Source organism: Mandrillus leucophaeus, unplaced genomic scaffold (genome assembly GCF_000951045.1).
Source record: "Mandrillus leucophaeus isolate KB7577 unplaced genomic scaffold, Mleu.le_1.0 Scaffold5, whole genome shotgun sequence".
NCBI classification, from domain to species: Eukaryota; Metazoa; Chordata; class Mammalia; order Primates; family Cercopithecidae; genus Mandrillus; species Mandrillus leucophaeus.
In genome coordinates this window covers 4,495,520-4,510,462 of record NW_012105364.1, presented here as the reverse complement: position 1 = coordinate 4,510,462, position 14,943 = coordinate 4,495,520, and the positions used below count along the sequence as shown (strand labels likewise).

The 14,943-nt window shown below is 41.9% G+C and overlaps 1 protein-coding gene across 5 annotated transcripts in view; it reads right to left on the bottom strand.

The window, feature by feature from the left end:
• The window catches only part of CEP41 (centrosomal protein 41kDa), a 52,897-nt gene extending 43,897 nt beyond the window's left edge, over positions 1-9,000 (bottom strand). For 2 of the 5 annotated variants that reach the window (XR_001007781.1, XM_011995856.1), the window contains exon 1: positions 7,513-7,789. Coding sequence is in view for 4 of the 5 variants with exons in the window: in XM_011995856.1 (XP_011851246.1) it covers positions 7,513-7,545 (33 nt within the window). In the remaining variant the exon portion in view is untranslated. Of the gene's footprint in view, positions 1-7,512; positions 7,817-8,971 lie in introns of those variants that run through there. The other 3 variants (XM_011995855.1, XM_011995853.1, XM_011995854.1) reach the window with 2 other exon arrangements.
• Positions 9,001-14,943: the final 5,943 nt, after the last annotated feature.

Below are 14,943 nucleotides of genomic sequence, written 5' to 3'. Positions count from 1 at the left end.
CTTCAAAATTTGTATGTTGAAGCCCAATGTGACTATTTGGAGACAGGGCCTTTGGAAGGCAACTAAAACAAAGTGAGCTCACACCCTTATCCAATAGGATTAACGTCCTTATAAAAGGAGACTCTAGAGGACTCCTTCTCTCCTCCTGCCACTGTGAAGACACAGTAAGAAGGTAGCCATCTGGGCATGAACTCGGGAGGCGGAGCTTGCAGTGAGCCGAGATCGCGCCACTGCACTCCAGCCTGGGCGACAGAGCGAGACTCCGTCTCAAAAAAAAAGAAGGTAGCCATCTGCAAGCCAGGAAGAGTCCTCACCAGAAACTAAATCAGCTGGCACCCTGATCTTGGACTTCCAGCCTCCAGAACCATGAGAAATAAATTTCTGTTGTTGAAGCCACCCAGTCTGCGGTATTTTGTTATGGCAGCCTAAGTTGAGTAATACAACATCTCCAACAAAACAAAAATAGCAAGTTGGAAGAAACAGACCATGTAGGGGAAAAGAACATTTAAGAAAACTATCATTAAAGAAATGAAAATACACGTCCATACTGCTCTAAAATTGACTGCAGTGGCTTCACGCGGTGGCTCACATCTGTAATCCCAGCACTTTGGGAGGCTGAGACAGGTGGAACACTTGCGGCCAGGAGTTCAAGACCAGCCTGGCAAACATAGCAAAACCCCGTTTCTACTAAAAATACAAAAAAATTAGCCAGGCGTGGTGGTGTGCACCTGTGATTCCAGCTACTCTGGAGGGTAAGGTACGAGAATCGTTTGAACCTGGGAGGCAAAGGTTGCAGTGAGCCAAGATTGCACTACTGCACTCCAGCCTGGGCAACAGAGCAAGACTCTGTCTCAAAAAAAAGAAAAAAAAAATTGATTGCAGTGATGATTGCACAACTCTGTGAATACAGTAAAGCCACTGAACTACACCCTTGAAATGGGTGAGTTTATGCTATGTGAATTATATCTCAAAAAAGCTGTTACAGAAAAAAATGTAAAAAGTAAACATATTTTTAAAAAATTGTTTTTTGCTCTACAAAAGACCCTGTTACAAACATGAAAAGATAAGCTACAGACTGGGAGGAAATATTTGCAAAGCACATATCCAATAAAGGACTACTATCTCAAATATATAAACAGCTTTCAAAACTCAACAGTAAAACTATTCACTGTAAAAGTGTTTGTAACTGCAAATAGTCAAAAACAACTTAAATGACCACCATGGGGAAACTGATAGATAAAATGTGGTCTAGTCACATGCTAGATTACTATACAATAGTTACAGTAATAAACTGGACATATTTATCAACATAGATGGATCTGAAGCACAATTTGCATGATAAAAGCAAATTGTATACAAATAGCATAACACTATTTTTGTAAAATTTTTAAGCTCACAAAATAATGTCTGTTTTATAAGAAAAATATGGCTGCTGAATTAGAAAGCTATACATTAAATATATGGGAGCAGATGTCTATAGTCCAAGGAGAAGAGTGGGAATAAAAGCAGTAAGAACCAAAATTGGCTATAACTGAAGTATACAGATAATCAAATCATATCAGTCCATTTGTACAACTGAGGTCTTACAGAACTAGCAAAACAAAAACACAAATAAACAAACAAAACTGTGATACAATCACACCAAATACTTAGGTAAGAGTTAAAAGGAAATCATTACATTGAGGTATATTTTTCTGACATGGAAAGATCTCCAGGATATATTGTTAAGTGAAAAAAAATCAAGTCAAAGAACTATATATAAAAATGTTATAACATTTATGTAAAAGAAAACTACAAAATAAAACTCTTATATTTCTCTTCTTCCCCCAATCACCCACACGTTCAAATGTATAGAGACAGTTTTGGAAAAGATAACTATGAAAACATAATAAGTAGTGATATAAGAAAATGCCCTGAATTATTCATTAAAAGTACAGAATTAAAAATAAAGGCAAACAGAAACTCCAGGAAAAAACAAAAAGCAGTAAGAAAGGAAATATAATCCTACATTTCCTTGTTCTGCAATAATATTTACAGTCATCACCAACACAAAAGGAAACAAAAACTCAACAGTTAAGAAAAATAGAAAATAGGCAAACGATACAAAGAGATATTTTACTGAAGAGGATATATGGATGACAGATAAGCACATGAAAATATATGCTTCGTATCCATTAGGGAAATGCAACTTAAAACCACAATCGGATGGCACTACACATCTATTATAACCATTAAAATAAAAAATATTGACAGTATTGAATGTTGCCCAGAGTATACAAAAACTGAATCTCTCATACACCGTTGGCAGGAATGTAAAATGGTACAGCCTCTCTAGAAAAGTCTGGCAGTATCTAATAAAACTAAGTATATGTTTACCATACAACCCAGCAACTGTACTCCTGGGCATTTATCCCAGATAAATGAAAATTAACATCCACACAAAGAGTTATACCCAAATGTTATCTTTATTTGTAATAGCCCAAAACTGATAACAACCAAAATGTCCTATACTAGTTGAATGGTTAAAAAAACTGCTGTACAGGCCAGGCATGGTAGCTCACGCCTGTACTCCCAGCACTTTGGGAGGCCAAGGCTGGTGGATCATGAGGTCAGGAATTCAAGACTACCCTGGCCAAGATGGTGAAATGCTACCTTTACTAAAAATACAAAAAATTGGCCAGGCGCAGTGGCAGGCACCTGTAATCCCAGCTACTTGGGAGGCTGAGTCAGGAGAACTGCTTGAACCCAGGTGGCAGAGGTTGCAGTGAGCCAAGATGGCACCACTGCACTCCAGCCTAGGTGATAGAGTGAGACTCCTTCTCAAAAAACAAAACAAAACAAAACAAAAAAACTGCTGTACGTTCATACCACAGAATACCGATCAGGAATCAGAACGAATGAACTACTGCTACATGCAACAACTTGTATGCGACTCAAGGACATTATCTTGAGTGGAAAAAAAAAAAAGCCAATCTCAAAAGGTCACATTCCATTATGTATGATTTCATTTATGTAACATTGTCAAAATGATAAAATTATGGAGATGGTTACCCGGGGTTAGGATGATGACAGGGAAGAAAGTAGGTGTGACTAGAATAGCTTGGAGATTATTTCTAGTAATATAATAGTCCTATATCTTGATTGCAAATCTACATATGTGCAAATCTTGATTAAATCTACACAAGTGATAAAATGGCCTAGAACTATACATACATTGTACAAATTTCAATTTTCTAGTTTGATATTGTACTGTACTCAAGTAAAATATAATCATCAGGGAAAAACGAGTGGAGGATACATAGGACCTCTTTGTACTATTTTTTTTTTTTTTTGCAACTTTCTGTGAATCTATATTTGTTTAGAAATAAAATGTGTTTTAAACGTACAACAGAGCAAAAAACAGAGCTCTTAAAAATTAGTAACATGGGCCGGGCATGATGGCTCACACCTGTAATCCCATCACTTTGGAAGGCCGAGGCAGGTGGATGGCTTGAGGTCAGGAGTTCAAGACCAGCCTGACCAACGTGGTAAAACCCCATCTCTACTAAAAATACAAAAAAAAACTAGCTGGGCATGGTGGCGGGTGCCTGTGATCCCAGCTACTTGGGAAGCTGAGGCAGGAGAATCGCTTGAACCTGGGAGGCGGAGGTTGTAGTGAGCCGAGATTGTGCCACTGCACTCCAGCCTGAAAAACAGAGTGAGACTTTGTCTCAAAAAAAAAATTAAAAACATGATGGCAGAAATTAAAAACTAAAAAGGATTGGAAGATAAAAGTTAAATCTCCCAAAGGGAGCAGAAAGACAAAGATGAGGGAAACAGGAGATGAAAGTTAAGAAAATCAGAGAACCAGTCATATAGGTTATCTATATGAATAGAGAACATCAGAATAATGAATTCAAGAAAAAGAGGATGGAGAAAATAGGAGAAAGTTAAGAAAATTTTACAAACTAAAAAGACATAAATTTCTGGTGCCTATCAGAAAAATAGAAATATCTTTGTAAAGTCACACTGGGGACAAAAAAAGGTTCCACAAGCTTCCTGAGAGGACTTAAGTCATGAAGCAACAGAATGGCTTTGGACTTCACAACAACACAAGGCACTAGACCACTAAGCAATGTTTCCAAGATGCTGATGATGGCCAGTTGTGGTGGCTCACACCTGTAATCCTAGCACTTTGGGAGCCCAAGGCAGGATTGCTTGAGCCCAGGAGTTCAAGACCCTCTTGGGCAACACAGGGAGACCCCATCTCTACAAAAAATATAAAAAAATTAGCTGGGCATGATGACGCACACCTGTGGTCCCAGCTACTCAGGAAGTGGGAGGATTATTTGAGATTTGAGCCCAGGAGGTCAAGGATATAGTGAGCCATGTTTGCACCACTGCACTCCAGCCTGGGTGACAGAGCAAGACCGTCTCAAAAAAAAAAAAAAAAAGTTGATGATTTTCAACCAATAATTCTATACTCAGCCAAACTCACTGGCAAATAAATGTTAAGGTAGAATAAGAACATTTTTAGACATGCCTAACATTTTAGACATAAATTTTAAAAACTATTTCTTGCGAATTCTTTCTTAAGAAACTACTGGAAGTTGTGCTGTATTCAGACAAGAGAGGTAGCTGGGCATCTTTGTCTTGGGCACAAACAGAGCCACACACAACATCTCTGCTCCTCTTTCCCCACACTCCTAAAACTATTCCTCCTTTTCTTCCTCCCATATTGTTGCTCTCATTCATGGTGCCAGCACCAATGAGTAGTCTAAGCTGAGACTTAAGTCACCCATCACACATCTCTCAAAGCTAATCAGGAAGTATTGATGATTTTGCCCCCTAAATATTTATCCTCGATTCCATCCCTAGTTCAATGGCCTTAGTTCAGATCTCTATCAAAATAGTAGCGGTGGCTCATGCCTGTAATCCCAGCACTTTGGGAGGCCAAGGCAGGTGGGTGGCTTTGAGCTCAAAAGTTCAAGACCAGCCTGGGCAACACAGTAAAACCCCATCTTTACAAAATACACAAAAATAAGCCGGGCTTTGGTGGTGTGTGCCACAGTCTCAGCTACTCGGGAAGCTGAGGCTGGATAATTGCTTGAGCCCGGGAGGTGGAGGTTGCAGTGAGCTGAGATCTCGCCACTGCACTCCAGCCTGGGTGACAGAGTGAGACTCTGTCTCAAAAAGAAAAAAAAGTAACCACTTAACCAATCTCATTTCCAGTCCTGGAGCTTCCTCAAACCCATCTTCCACAATGTAGCTACAGCCATCTGCCTAAAACGCAAATCTGACCATGTCACTCCCTTAATAACTCAAAAAACTTCTCAAATTCTGACCAGCAAACAAGATAAACATGTGGCAAACTGGCATTCTCCTCACCTATCTCTCCTACCCCCATGAAAGACAGTATTAACATTTTTTATTAATATTTTGATGGACAAATCATAACTGTATACATTTATGGGGTACAATTTGATGTTTTGGTATACACACACGATGTGGAATGATTAAATCAGACTAATTAACATATCCATCAACCCACTTATCATTTTTTTGTGGTGAGATATTTGAAATTTACTCTCAATGAAATACACAATTTACTCTATTTTGAAATCTACAATATAGTTGAACTTTGGACAACATGGGCTTGAACTGTGCAGGTCTACTTATGCCCAGATTTTCTTCTGCCTCTGTCACCCTTAAGGCAGCAAGACCAACCTCTCCTTTTCCTTGCTCCTTAGCATGAAGACAATTAGGATGAAGATGTTTATGATGATACACTGCCACTTAATGAATAGTAAATATATTTTCTCTTCCTTATGATTTTCTTAATAATAATCTTTCCTCCACCTTACTTTAAGAATTCAGTATATAATACATACAACATACAAACTATGTCAATCAACTGTTTCTGTTATCAGTAAGCCTTCCAGTCAATAGTAGGCTCTCAGTAGTTAAGTTTTTTTTGCAGTGGGGAGGGGAGTAAAAAGTTATACATGGATTTTCTACTGGGAGTGTTGAGTCTGCTGTAATTATTATTAACTATAGTCACCATGCTGTGCCAGAGATCTCAAAAACTATTCCTCCTATTTAACTGTAACTTTATGCCCTTGGATCAACATCTTCCCATTTCTGCCTCCTTCCCACAACCCTCCAGGCTCTGGTAACCACCATTCTACTCTCTAATTCTATGAGCTGGACTTTTGAAGATGCCACATATAAGCGAGATCATGCAGCATTCAGACATTACTAATTGACCATGGCTCTCTTGCAGAGCTTAGACTCAGCCTTACAACTTTCTCAACATAGTACCAGGCAGTCACCAAGAGATGAAACAGTTACAACTCCTATTTGGGATAAAGGTTAAGAACCTCAGCAAGACAGAGACAGAGAAAGCTACAGGGGCCTGTTAGGAGTTCACACTCCTTACCTTCACTTGCGCTGTTCTACCTGGGATGCTGCTTCACCTGGCTAATGAAGGCCTTGCCACCCCTTTCATCTCCACAACCCTTCTCTCACTCTCTCAGTTGAGTCCTACCTATTTTCTCATAACATCTTGCTCCTCGACCACACTGTACTCAAATTCTGTTCATAGTCTCCTTCACTAGATGCAATTTATTTATTGTTTATTTTTTTGAGACAGAGTCTTGCTCTTATCGCCCAGACTGGAGTGCAATGGCACGATCTCGGCTCACTGGAACCTCCACTTCCTGGGTTCAAGCGATTCTCCTGCCTCAGCCCCCCGAGTAGCTGGGATTACAGGCGCCCCACCACCAAGCCCGGCTAATTTTTGTATTTTTAGTAGAGACAGGGTTTGTTTCGTGATTTTGGCCAGGCTGGTCTCCAACTTCTGATTTCGTGATCCGCCCACCTCGGCCTCCCAAAGTGCTGTGATCCCAAAGGCTGAGCCACCGCGCCCGGCCCATTAAAAGGCAGAGGCCTTGTCTTCTTTGTACATCTAGCACCTACTGCACGGTAGAAGTCCAATAACGTTTGTTCGAACTGCCACAAATGCAGCAGGGGACGAGGGGTGAAACTGACGAAGAAACTGAAGGGTCCTATGGAGAGACGGGTAAGCCTAATGTCCTATTTTGCCTGTTTTCCAAATGTTTGGTCAGCTTACTCCTGCTCTTCCTGTATCCCCACAATCAGAGATGCTGGCTGGCTTTCATCACGTGCCATTAGTGTGCAGCGGTTCCTTTTTCTTTTCTGTTTTGTAACTGTCACTCCGAGACTGTAAGCCATTTGAGGGCAAGGGCCGTGTCTTTGTGTACTTCGCTCCTCGCAGCCACAAATACTGGCGTGCGTTCGCGGGGAGAGATCGCTCCTCACCACGGGGTCCTGAACACGGCCCCGCGGCCCCCAGTCCCTCCCCGTTCCGCCCCTGCACCCCGACCCCTCCTCACGCCGGCCCCTTCCCGCCTTCCGGGCGGCGGAAGTCGCTGGCTGCTCTTCCCTGCCCACATGGAGTCTTTTCCGGTGTGCCCGCCCCCTCCGGCTCTCCGGCCGGGACCTGGCCCTCACCTCAGGGTTCCCAATGTGCCTCCGGAGGGACATATTTGCTCCAACCGACCACGTTCGGGGTTCTAGCCTCACGGGCTGCCTCTAACCCTAGCTTCCTACCCCCACAACCTCGTTCAGCCGCCTGCCTATACCCCCTTCTCCGATTGGCCCGTCTTCCCCGGCCAGCCAATGGGAGCCCCGTTTACTCTCTCATCTTAGGGTCGCAGGAGGGCAAGACTCCGCTCGGTGGTTGCCAAGGGCAACGCGGGACGCCGGCTAGTGAGGCCTTTTGTGCTCTGGGCCCGGGCTCGCGGGCTCCAGCCTTAGGGCGGGAAGAGGGACGTGGGGGGAGGGGAAGGCTGGCGCCTGCGCAAAGCCGGGGGCGGGGACAGGGGCTCGAGAAAGGGGACAAAATGCGAGTTTTAGCTGATGTGGAACCATAAATACGACACAAGACTCCCCATCCCCCACCTCCGTTTTGTGGCCTTTTCAACCAAACATCTGGGCTACTGATTCCACAATAGGGAATATGATATGGGCCAGGGTTGTTCAGCAGAAATGGGAGAGTATGGTTTATTATTTTCTGGTTAGGTTAATATGCAAATTATGCAAAATACGTGTGTAAATACAATAATTATCGGTGCTTTAAAAGCTTTTAGGCTAGCTAAAGAGTGACATCCTTAATTGCAAAGCACACGCGCCATTCTGTAGTTCATCGTTCATTTAACAAATACTTAATAAGCACCTTATGAGAAAAGCTGCAGTAGGTTTTGTGGAGGATGGGAGGATGACTAGGACCCAGTCCCGTCGTCATGGAAACCATTGTGACTCCTGCCACCAGCCACCACCTGTTCCCATTCCGGATCTGAAAATGAAGTCCTAGCACCTTTACAAAACAATTACACACACAGTTTGACTTGGCTTCTAAATGTCCCACCAAATCCATTAAAATTATTATTTCCTTTTACATGGAAGAAACAACACAGTAACCCTTTGTCCTTTGCTCTAACTTGTTTTTCCAGGAATGGAGAAAGGTTACTCTGAGCAGTTCATACTCACCAGTTCTCTGTTAGTGAATAATAGCACACTTCTGAGCTACTTCAGGGTCTGTGAGATGTCCCATTCAGCAGCGTGGCCTCACATGTCCTTGTCCTCTTAGGCACTTCAGCAACCCAACCTTAGGGCTACACCTTGGATCATGTTGCCACTCAGTGTTGCTTGACCAGAATCTTGAATTCTGGCCACAGCTGCTTCTTGTACTTGAGTCACTCTTTCATGTTTACTAAGTTTTGTCTTAATTTCCATAGTGTTTGCCAGTTCTTTAACCCCTCTAAAATTCTCAGTCTCACTCCTCTACTAAGGAAGGGTTTGAAGGCTGCAAAAAACTTGGAAGGAGGCAGAGGGAAGTATGTTAATCTAGAAGCTTTTGCATAGCAAGCAGAAACTTCTAGATTCATTACTATTTAGAATGTATGCTTACCTGGTGCACCTTGTGGGTAACCATGGAGATTATGGGTAGAATAACAGGGGAAAGGAGAGAGGGAGATGATGAGGGACTACACTCAGAGGTGGTGAGAAAGAGAGAAAAGGAGAGATTTAAAGACATTTGTAAGTAAAATCAGTAGCATACACGAGAAGAGATAAGGGGTATGAGAAATAGAAATTCATCAAAGATGGCTATAGTTTCTCTAACTTGAGGAACTGAGTAGATGGGCGATAATGCATTAATCAAGTTAAAGAACAACAGTCAAAAAGCCCAAACAGCAGAAAGTACAAGAAGGTCCACCAGTCCATTCAACTTCCATTCTTCGGTGTTTTGGCTCACTTCTTTGTATGGTTGTCTCTCTTTTGTTCCAGAGGGTATGGGAACATCTGGTTTACTTGCCTCACTAGTCATTGTGGTTGTCACATTTGGACTGCACAGAAAGCATTATAGAGAGATTACAGAATCCAGCTGGTTCTTGAATCCAACTGACAGTGTGTCTGGGTGGGGTAATTTAAATACATGTTCCCTCCCCAACCCCTCAATTCTGATTCTGCTTTTGTAGGGGGGAGGTCCAAGGAGACTCTGCTTTATCACCCCTTTCCTTCACATTTGGCTTCAATGGAATCCTTGGAAAGCTTAAAGCTATAAACCAAAAGATTTTTAATATCATGAATTTCTCTTTAGGATTCCTTTTGGATCCTGCTACGCCAAAACTGGATCAAAATGAACGCCAAGTGCTTACTTTGAAAAAATAGGCAAATGGTGGTTGCAGTGTCTCATGCCTGCAATCCCAGCACTTTGAGACACCAAGGCGGGAGGATTACTTGAGCACAGAAATTCAAGACCAGCCTGGGCAACACAGTGAGACCCTGTCTCTATTTGTAAAAAATAGGCAAATGGTACAAAATGATAATTGATAAAAGAAAAACATCCAATAAACATATAAAAAACACAGAGCAAAATAGCTAGACCCCATTTTTCAACTATCAAATGTACAAAATTTTTTTTCTTATTTTTTATTTAGTGATAATGCTTAGTGCTGGCTAATGATTCATGAAACAACATGATCACATATTGTTAGTGTGAATATAAAGGAGCATGACAATTTTGAAGAATAATTTGAGAGTAGGTATTGAGAAGTCCTCAAATCTTAATATGCTAAGAATTCCTCCTAAGGAAATAATTGGACGAATGTATAGACATTCCATCCATAGATGTTTACTGGAAGTATATTTAAAATGATAAAAATTGAAACAATCTAATTGATCATCAATTTAAAAATGATTAAAATAAATGCTGACATATCTATAAAAAGTAATCTTATGGAATCATTTAAAAGTATGTTTCAAGGCATACTTAAGGCAGTGGAGAACTGTTCCTGATACAGTAAATGAAAAGACCAAGAAACAACTTTTTATTTAATATAATCCTGATTTGCATGGAGAAAAATACAGGTATCTGCAGAGAAAAATTGAAAAAAAATCAAAAATATAAATCATCTTTGGATTATGGAATGCAGATATTTGTTTTATTCTTTATACTTTTGTGTGTTTCACAAATTTTCTTCATTGACTGTGAATTAATTTTATAATTTAAAAATTACATTCTCACTCTAAGAAACAAAAAACCTGATGTTGACTTTAGCCTGCGAACTGTCTATGGCTTTTGTGTGGGCTGATTTAGACTGAAGCTGAGTTCTGAGTAATTCCTCTCTCTGAAGTGCTGCAGTCCTTGGCAGTAAAAGACTCTCCAGGCACTTTAGTAAGAGTCTTGCAATCAAAGTCGTGATTGCTAAGAGGTTCAAGCTTTGTCTGTAAGAGAAGAAATTCTGATTCTTTTCTTTAAAAGTTCCTACTTCCACTGATTAATCTTATTTTTCTCAAAGTTAGAAGTGCTCTTGCGAACTTCCATTTGTTTGATGTCTTCTTTTTAACCCTCTATGTGTTCCAAAAAGCTTTTATTCTCTGCAGAGCTGGTGGAAGCTCTAGATAGCTAAGTGCGGTTGGTTTAGGGCTATTTTGTGTTTTAGGTGATCATTTCCCTTCCCCTGGAACTAAATGGGCATTTTGGTGTCCAGCAGGCTGGCCCTCTCCTGAACTTAAAGCTCTCTGGACCTTCTCCCATCCTGAATCCCTCTCCTCCAACCTCACAGCCCCCAAAGAACTCTCCTCTCCCACCCTCGGCTCTCAAGCCTGATTTCCTAACTGCAGCCAAGCAGCCTCCCCTCAGACCTGTCTCATGATGTTACTTCTCTGATGTGGGCCTTGGCTACTTCCCTTGGCTTCATTTACCCTCATTCCCTAAATGACGTGCACTTCCAGATGCTTCTGGAACAATTCTGCCTAATCCAGTCCAGGCCCGGGGTCCTTCCCCTGGTCTCCAGAAATGGAACTACACCTGAGGCAGTGAACCCACAGATCTGCAGGTCCTACTCTGCAATGAAGTCCCTGCAATTGTGGTAGCAATTTGATTTCATTCCACCTAGTAGCAGAATGTGTCCAAGAGAGGGACATACCAGCCTTTGAGTGGAGGCCTGGCCCTTGCCTGCCTCCAGCTTAGGCTAGAGTTGAAATACTTGGCCTGAGGCCAAAGGGCTCAACCATTCCTATGGCCCCTTGCAGAGGAATAATACCTACTTCCCAGAATTTCTTTGGGACGATCACAGGCTATGTTACTTTCTGATGAAATGAGGAAATTGGCATTCTGGTTGCTTACCTGATGGGGCTGGCATTCTCGTCTATGCAGTTCTGGAGCCACCTCTGTGGGCCACATGGAACTCCTAGCTGTGGCAGAAGAGATGCATGATGGCCCTTCCAGCGAGATCTAAGACCTCCTTTGCCATCTGTGAGCAAACCCAGCGCATTTGATCGTCACATGCCACAATTTGGTTTCTGGCACGGGATCTGCATAGAACAATGCTCTGCCACAGACTTACTTCCAAGGGGGCTCTTGAGCTGACCTGGGTCTCAAAACAGTCTGTCCCAAGGGGATGAAGGAGGAGTCAGTGTTGAGAGGTACCCATCTCGCTCTGGCACAATGCACAACTGGCGAGCCTGTGCCCTATGAAAAGGCCAGTAAATGTGGATTAACTGTGTCAGATATTCACGTTTCTCAAAATAATCTAGAAACCTAGGTTTTCATGTGAAACCTATGGGCCATTAACTTGTAATCCCTATGCTAGATGCTGCAAATGTAATTCCTGTCCTTCCTGGTTCTTAAAGAATCCACATCATAGCCATAGTAAAAACAAAACGAAAACCGCATTAATGGAGTTCTGCTTTGATTTAGGATGTAAACAGTTGCAAGGGAACATCTCTCCCATCCTAAAATAAGAAAAATGAATAGCCTACAAAATCATAAGTTTCCTTTTTTTTTTTGAAACAGAGTCTCGCTCTGTCACCCAGGCTGGAGAGTGCAGTGGCGTGATATTGGCTTACTGCAATCTCTGCCTCCCAGGTTCAAGTGATTCTCCTGCCTCAGTCTCTCCAGTAGCTGGGATTATAGGTGCCCACCGCCATGCCTGGCTAATTTTTGTATTTTTAGTAGAGATTGGGTTTTGCCAAGTTGGCCAGGCCGGTCTCAAACTCCTGACCTCAGGTGATCCACCCGTCTCGACCTCCCAAAGTGCTGAGATTAGAGGCCTGAGCCACTGCACCCAGCCAAAATCATAAGTTATCTTGTATTCTTCAGAGAGTTGAGGTCACAAAGCAACCACATAACCTAATTCCAAAAGTAACAAGCCCCACTGAGAATAGAAGAGATACGCAAACAGTTTCACATTTGGCAGAGCACTAGGGGAAAAGGTAACCATCACAGAAGTGGGAAAGAAGAAATCAGCTCAAATTTTCACTAATCCTAAAGGCTGAGTTTGGGCTAGCAGACCAGTTTAGAATAACTGGGAGCCTGTGACAGCTAATTTTATGTGTCAGCTTGACTAGGCTGTGGTACCCATGTATCTGATCAAACACTATTCTAGATATTTCTGTGAAGGTATTTTAAAAGATGAGATAACATTTACCTCAGTTGATTCTGAGCAGATTACCCTCTATCTGTGGGTGAGCCTTATGAAATCAGTAGAAGGCCTCAGGAGAAAAGAGACTGATCTCCTCCAAGGAAGAGGGAATTCTGCCAGCAGACCGCCTTTGAACCCTTCCCTGGGTCTCCAGCCTGCCAGGCTACCTACCCTGCAGATTTTGGACTTGTCAGCCTCCATAATTGTGTGAGCCAATGAACCAGTTCTTTGAAATAAATTTTCCTCTCTCTGCATACACATACACACTCACACACATACACACACGCATGCACGCACTTACCCTATTGTTTCTATTCCTCTGGAGAACCCTAATACAGAGCCCCAGACACAAGGGGAATGTATGTTTACTTGTTGCAATGTCTACTCCAACAGTATCCACTGAGTGCTCAAAAGAAAGATGGGGGCAAGATAGGAGACCAGAGAGAGTCCCCCTTGGTGGTGTACATTTGCAGGACATGACTTGCTGCTGCTTCTGAAGACAGTCACAAACCACCACCCATATTCTATGACCCTTCTCTTATTAAAGGGCTTTAGGGGAGGGGCGGCAGACTACCAGGATGACCAGGGGAGGGGTAGAAGATAAACATGTGTACATCTGGGAAAGGAAAAGAATTCATCCTTTGTGCTCTCATGATATCAGTAAATATCTAATGCTTCAGTGGGAGGGCAGAAGTAAAAGCTATTTGCTTCTAGGGTGGGGTTGGGAGGATCACAAAAACCTCTTGGGTCCAAGAACCTGAACCAATATAAAGTAGAGATAGACTACCCATGGGAGAGATACAGGTAAAAGTCTTCTGCCCAAGCCCACCGAAGATACACGGCAGAGTTTGGCTACCGTGGGGCAGGTGAGGGGAGGAGGACAGGAATTTGAGGAGGTCCCATCCCCCAAGCCCAGGTGCATAGGCCTTGCCTAAGACTAAGACTGGACTAGGAGAATCAAGAATCACCACCTGGCTGAGCAACAACCCTAGTAACAAATAGCAAGCAACAACAGTCTATTGCTGAAGGGGAGGCAATACTATGGAGAGAAATCCCTGCTCAACAGTACAGGTATGCAGGTACTGCTGAAAGCTGATGACAGAACAGGAATACTAAGAGAAACCCTCCATTCACCACACTAAGCACAAGACAGTGGCACTTTCTGGTGCACTGAGGTTAGTGATAGCAAAAACATAACTCAAACCAGCTCAACTGCTAACTAGATTAACACAACCCTCTACAATACTAACTTAACAAAAGAAAGAGCATGGCCATTTCCAGGTATAAATATTTACCTCATCTCTCATGGCTTGTATACATGATGTCCAGCATTCAATAACAAATTATAGTACAAAAAAAGAAAATAAAAACAAGACACACACAGAGAGAGAGAGAGAGAGAGAGAGAGAGAGAAAGCTTATTGTCAAGAGATAAAACAATCAATAGGACCAGGCTCAACAGAACCAGGTTCAGCAATAAGGATACATAAGACAGGGATTTTAAAATAACTATCACTAATATATTAAAAGATCCAGCAGAATAGAAGATACATAGGAACATATAGGTAATTTGGAGAATAGATAGAAACTATAAAAAAAGAAAATGTGAGAAATAAAAAAACACAACATCAAAAATGAAGAATCCTTGTAATAGGATCATCAGCAGGCTGGACATAGCTGATGAAGAAATCAATGAACTTGAAGATAGTATGATAGAAATGATCACAAAGGAAACACAAAGGGGAAAAAGTTGAGAAGGAAAGTACAGAACTCATCATTTAAAAACTGGAGAGCAATATGAAGGAGAGGATAGAGAGACAATAGGGAAGAGGAAATATTTAAAGATTTAATGGCCAAGAATTTTCTAAAATTGATGAATGATAAAGAACTACAGATCCAAGAAATTCAACAGCATAAATAAAATTGAACTGAACAAAATCAAAATAAAATTTATC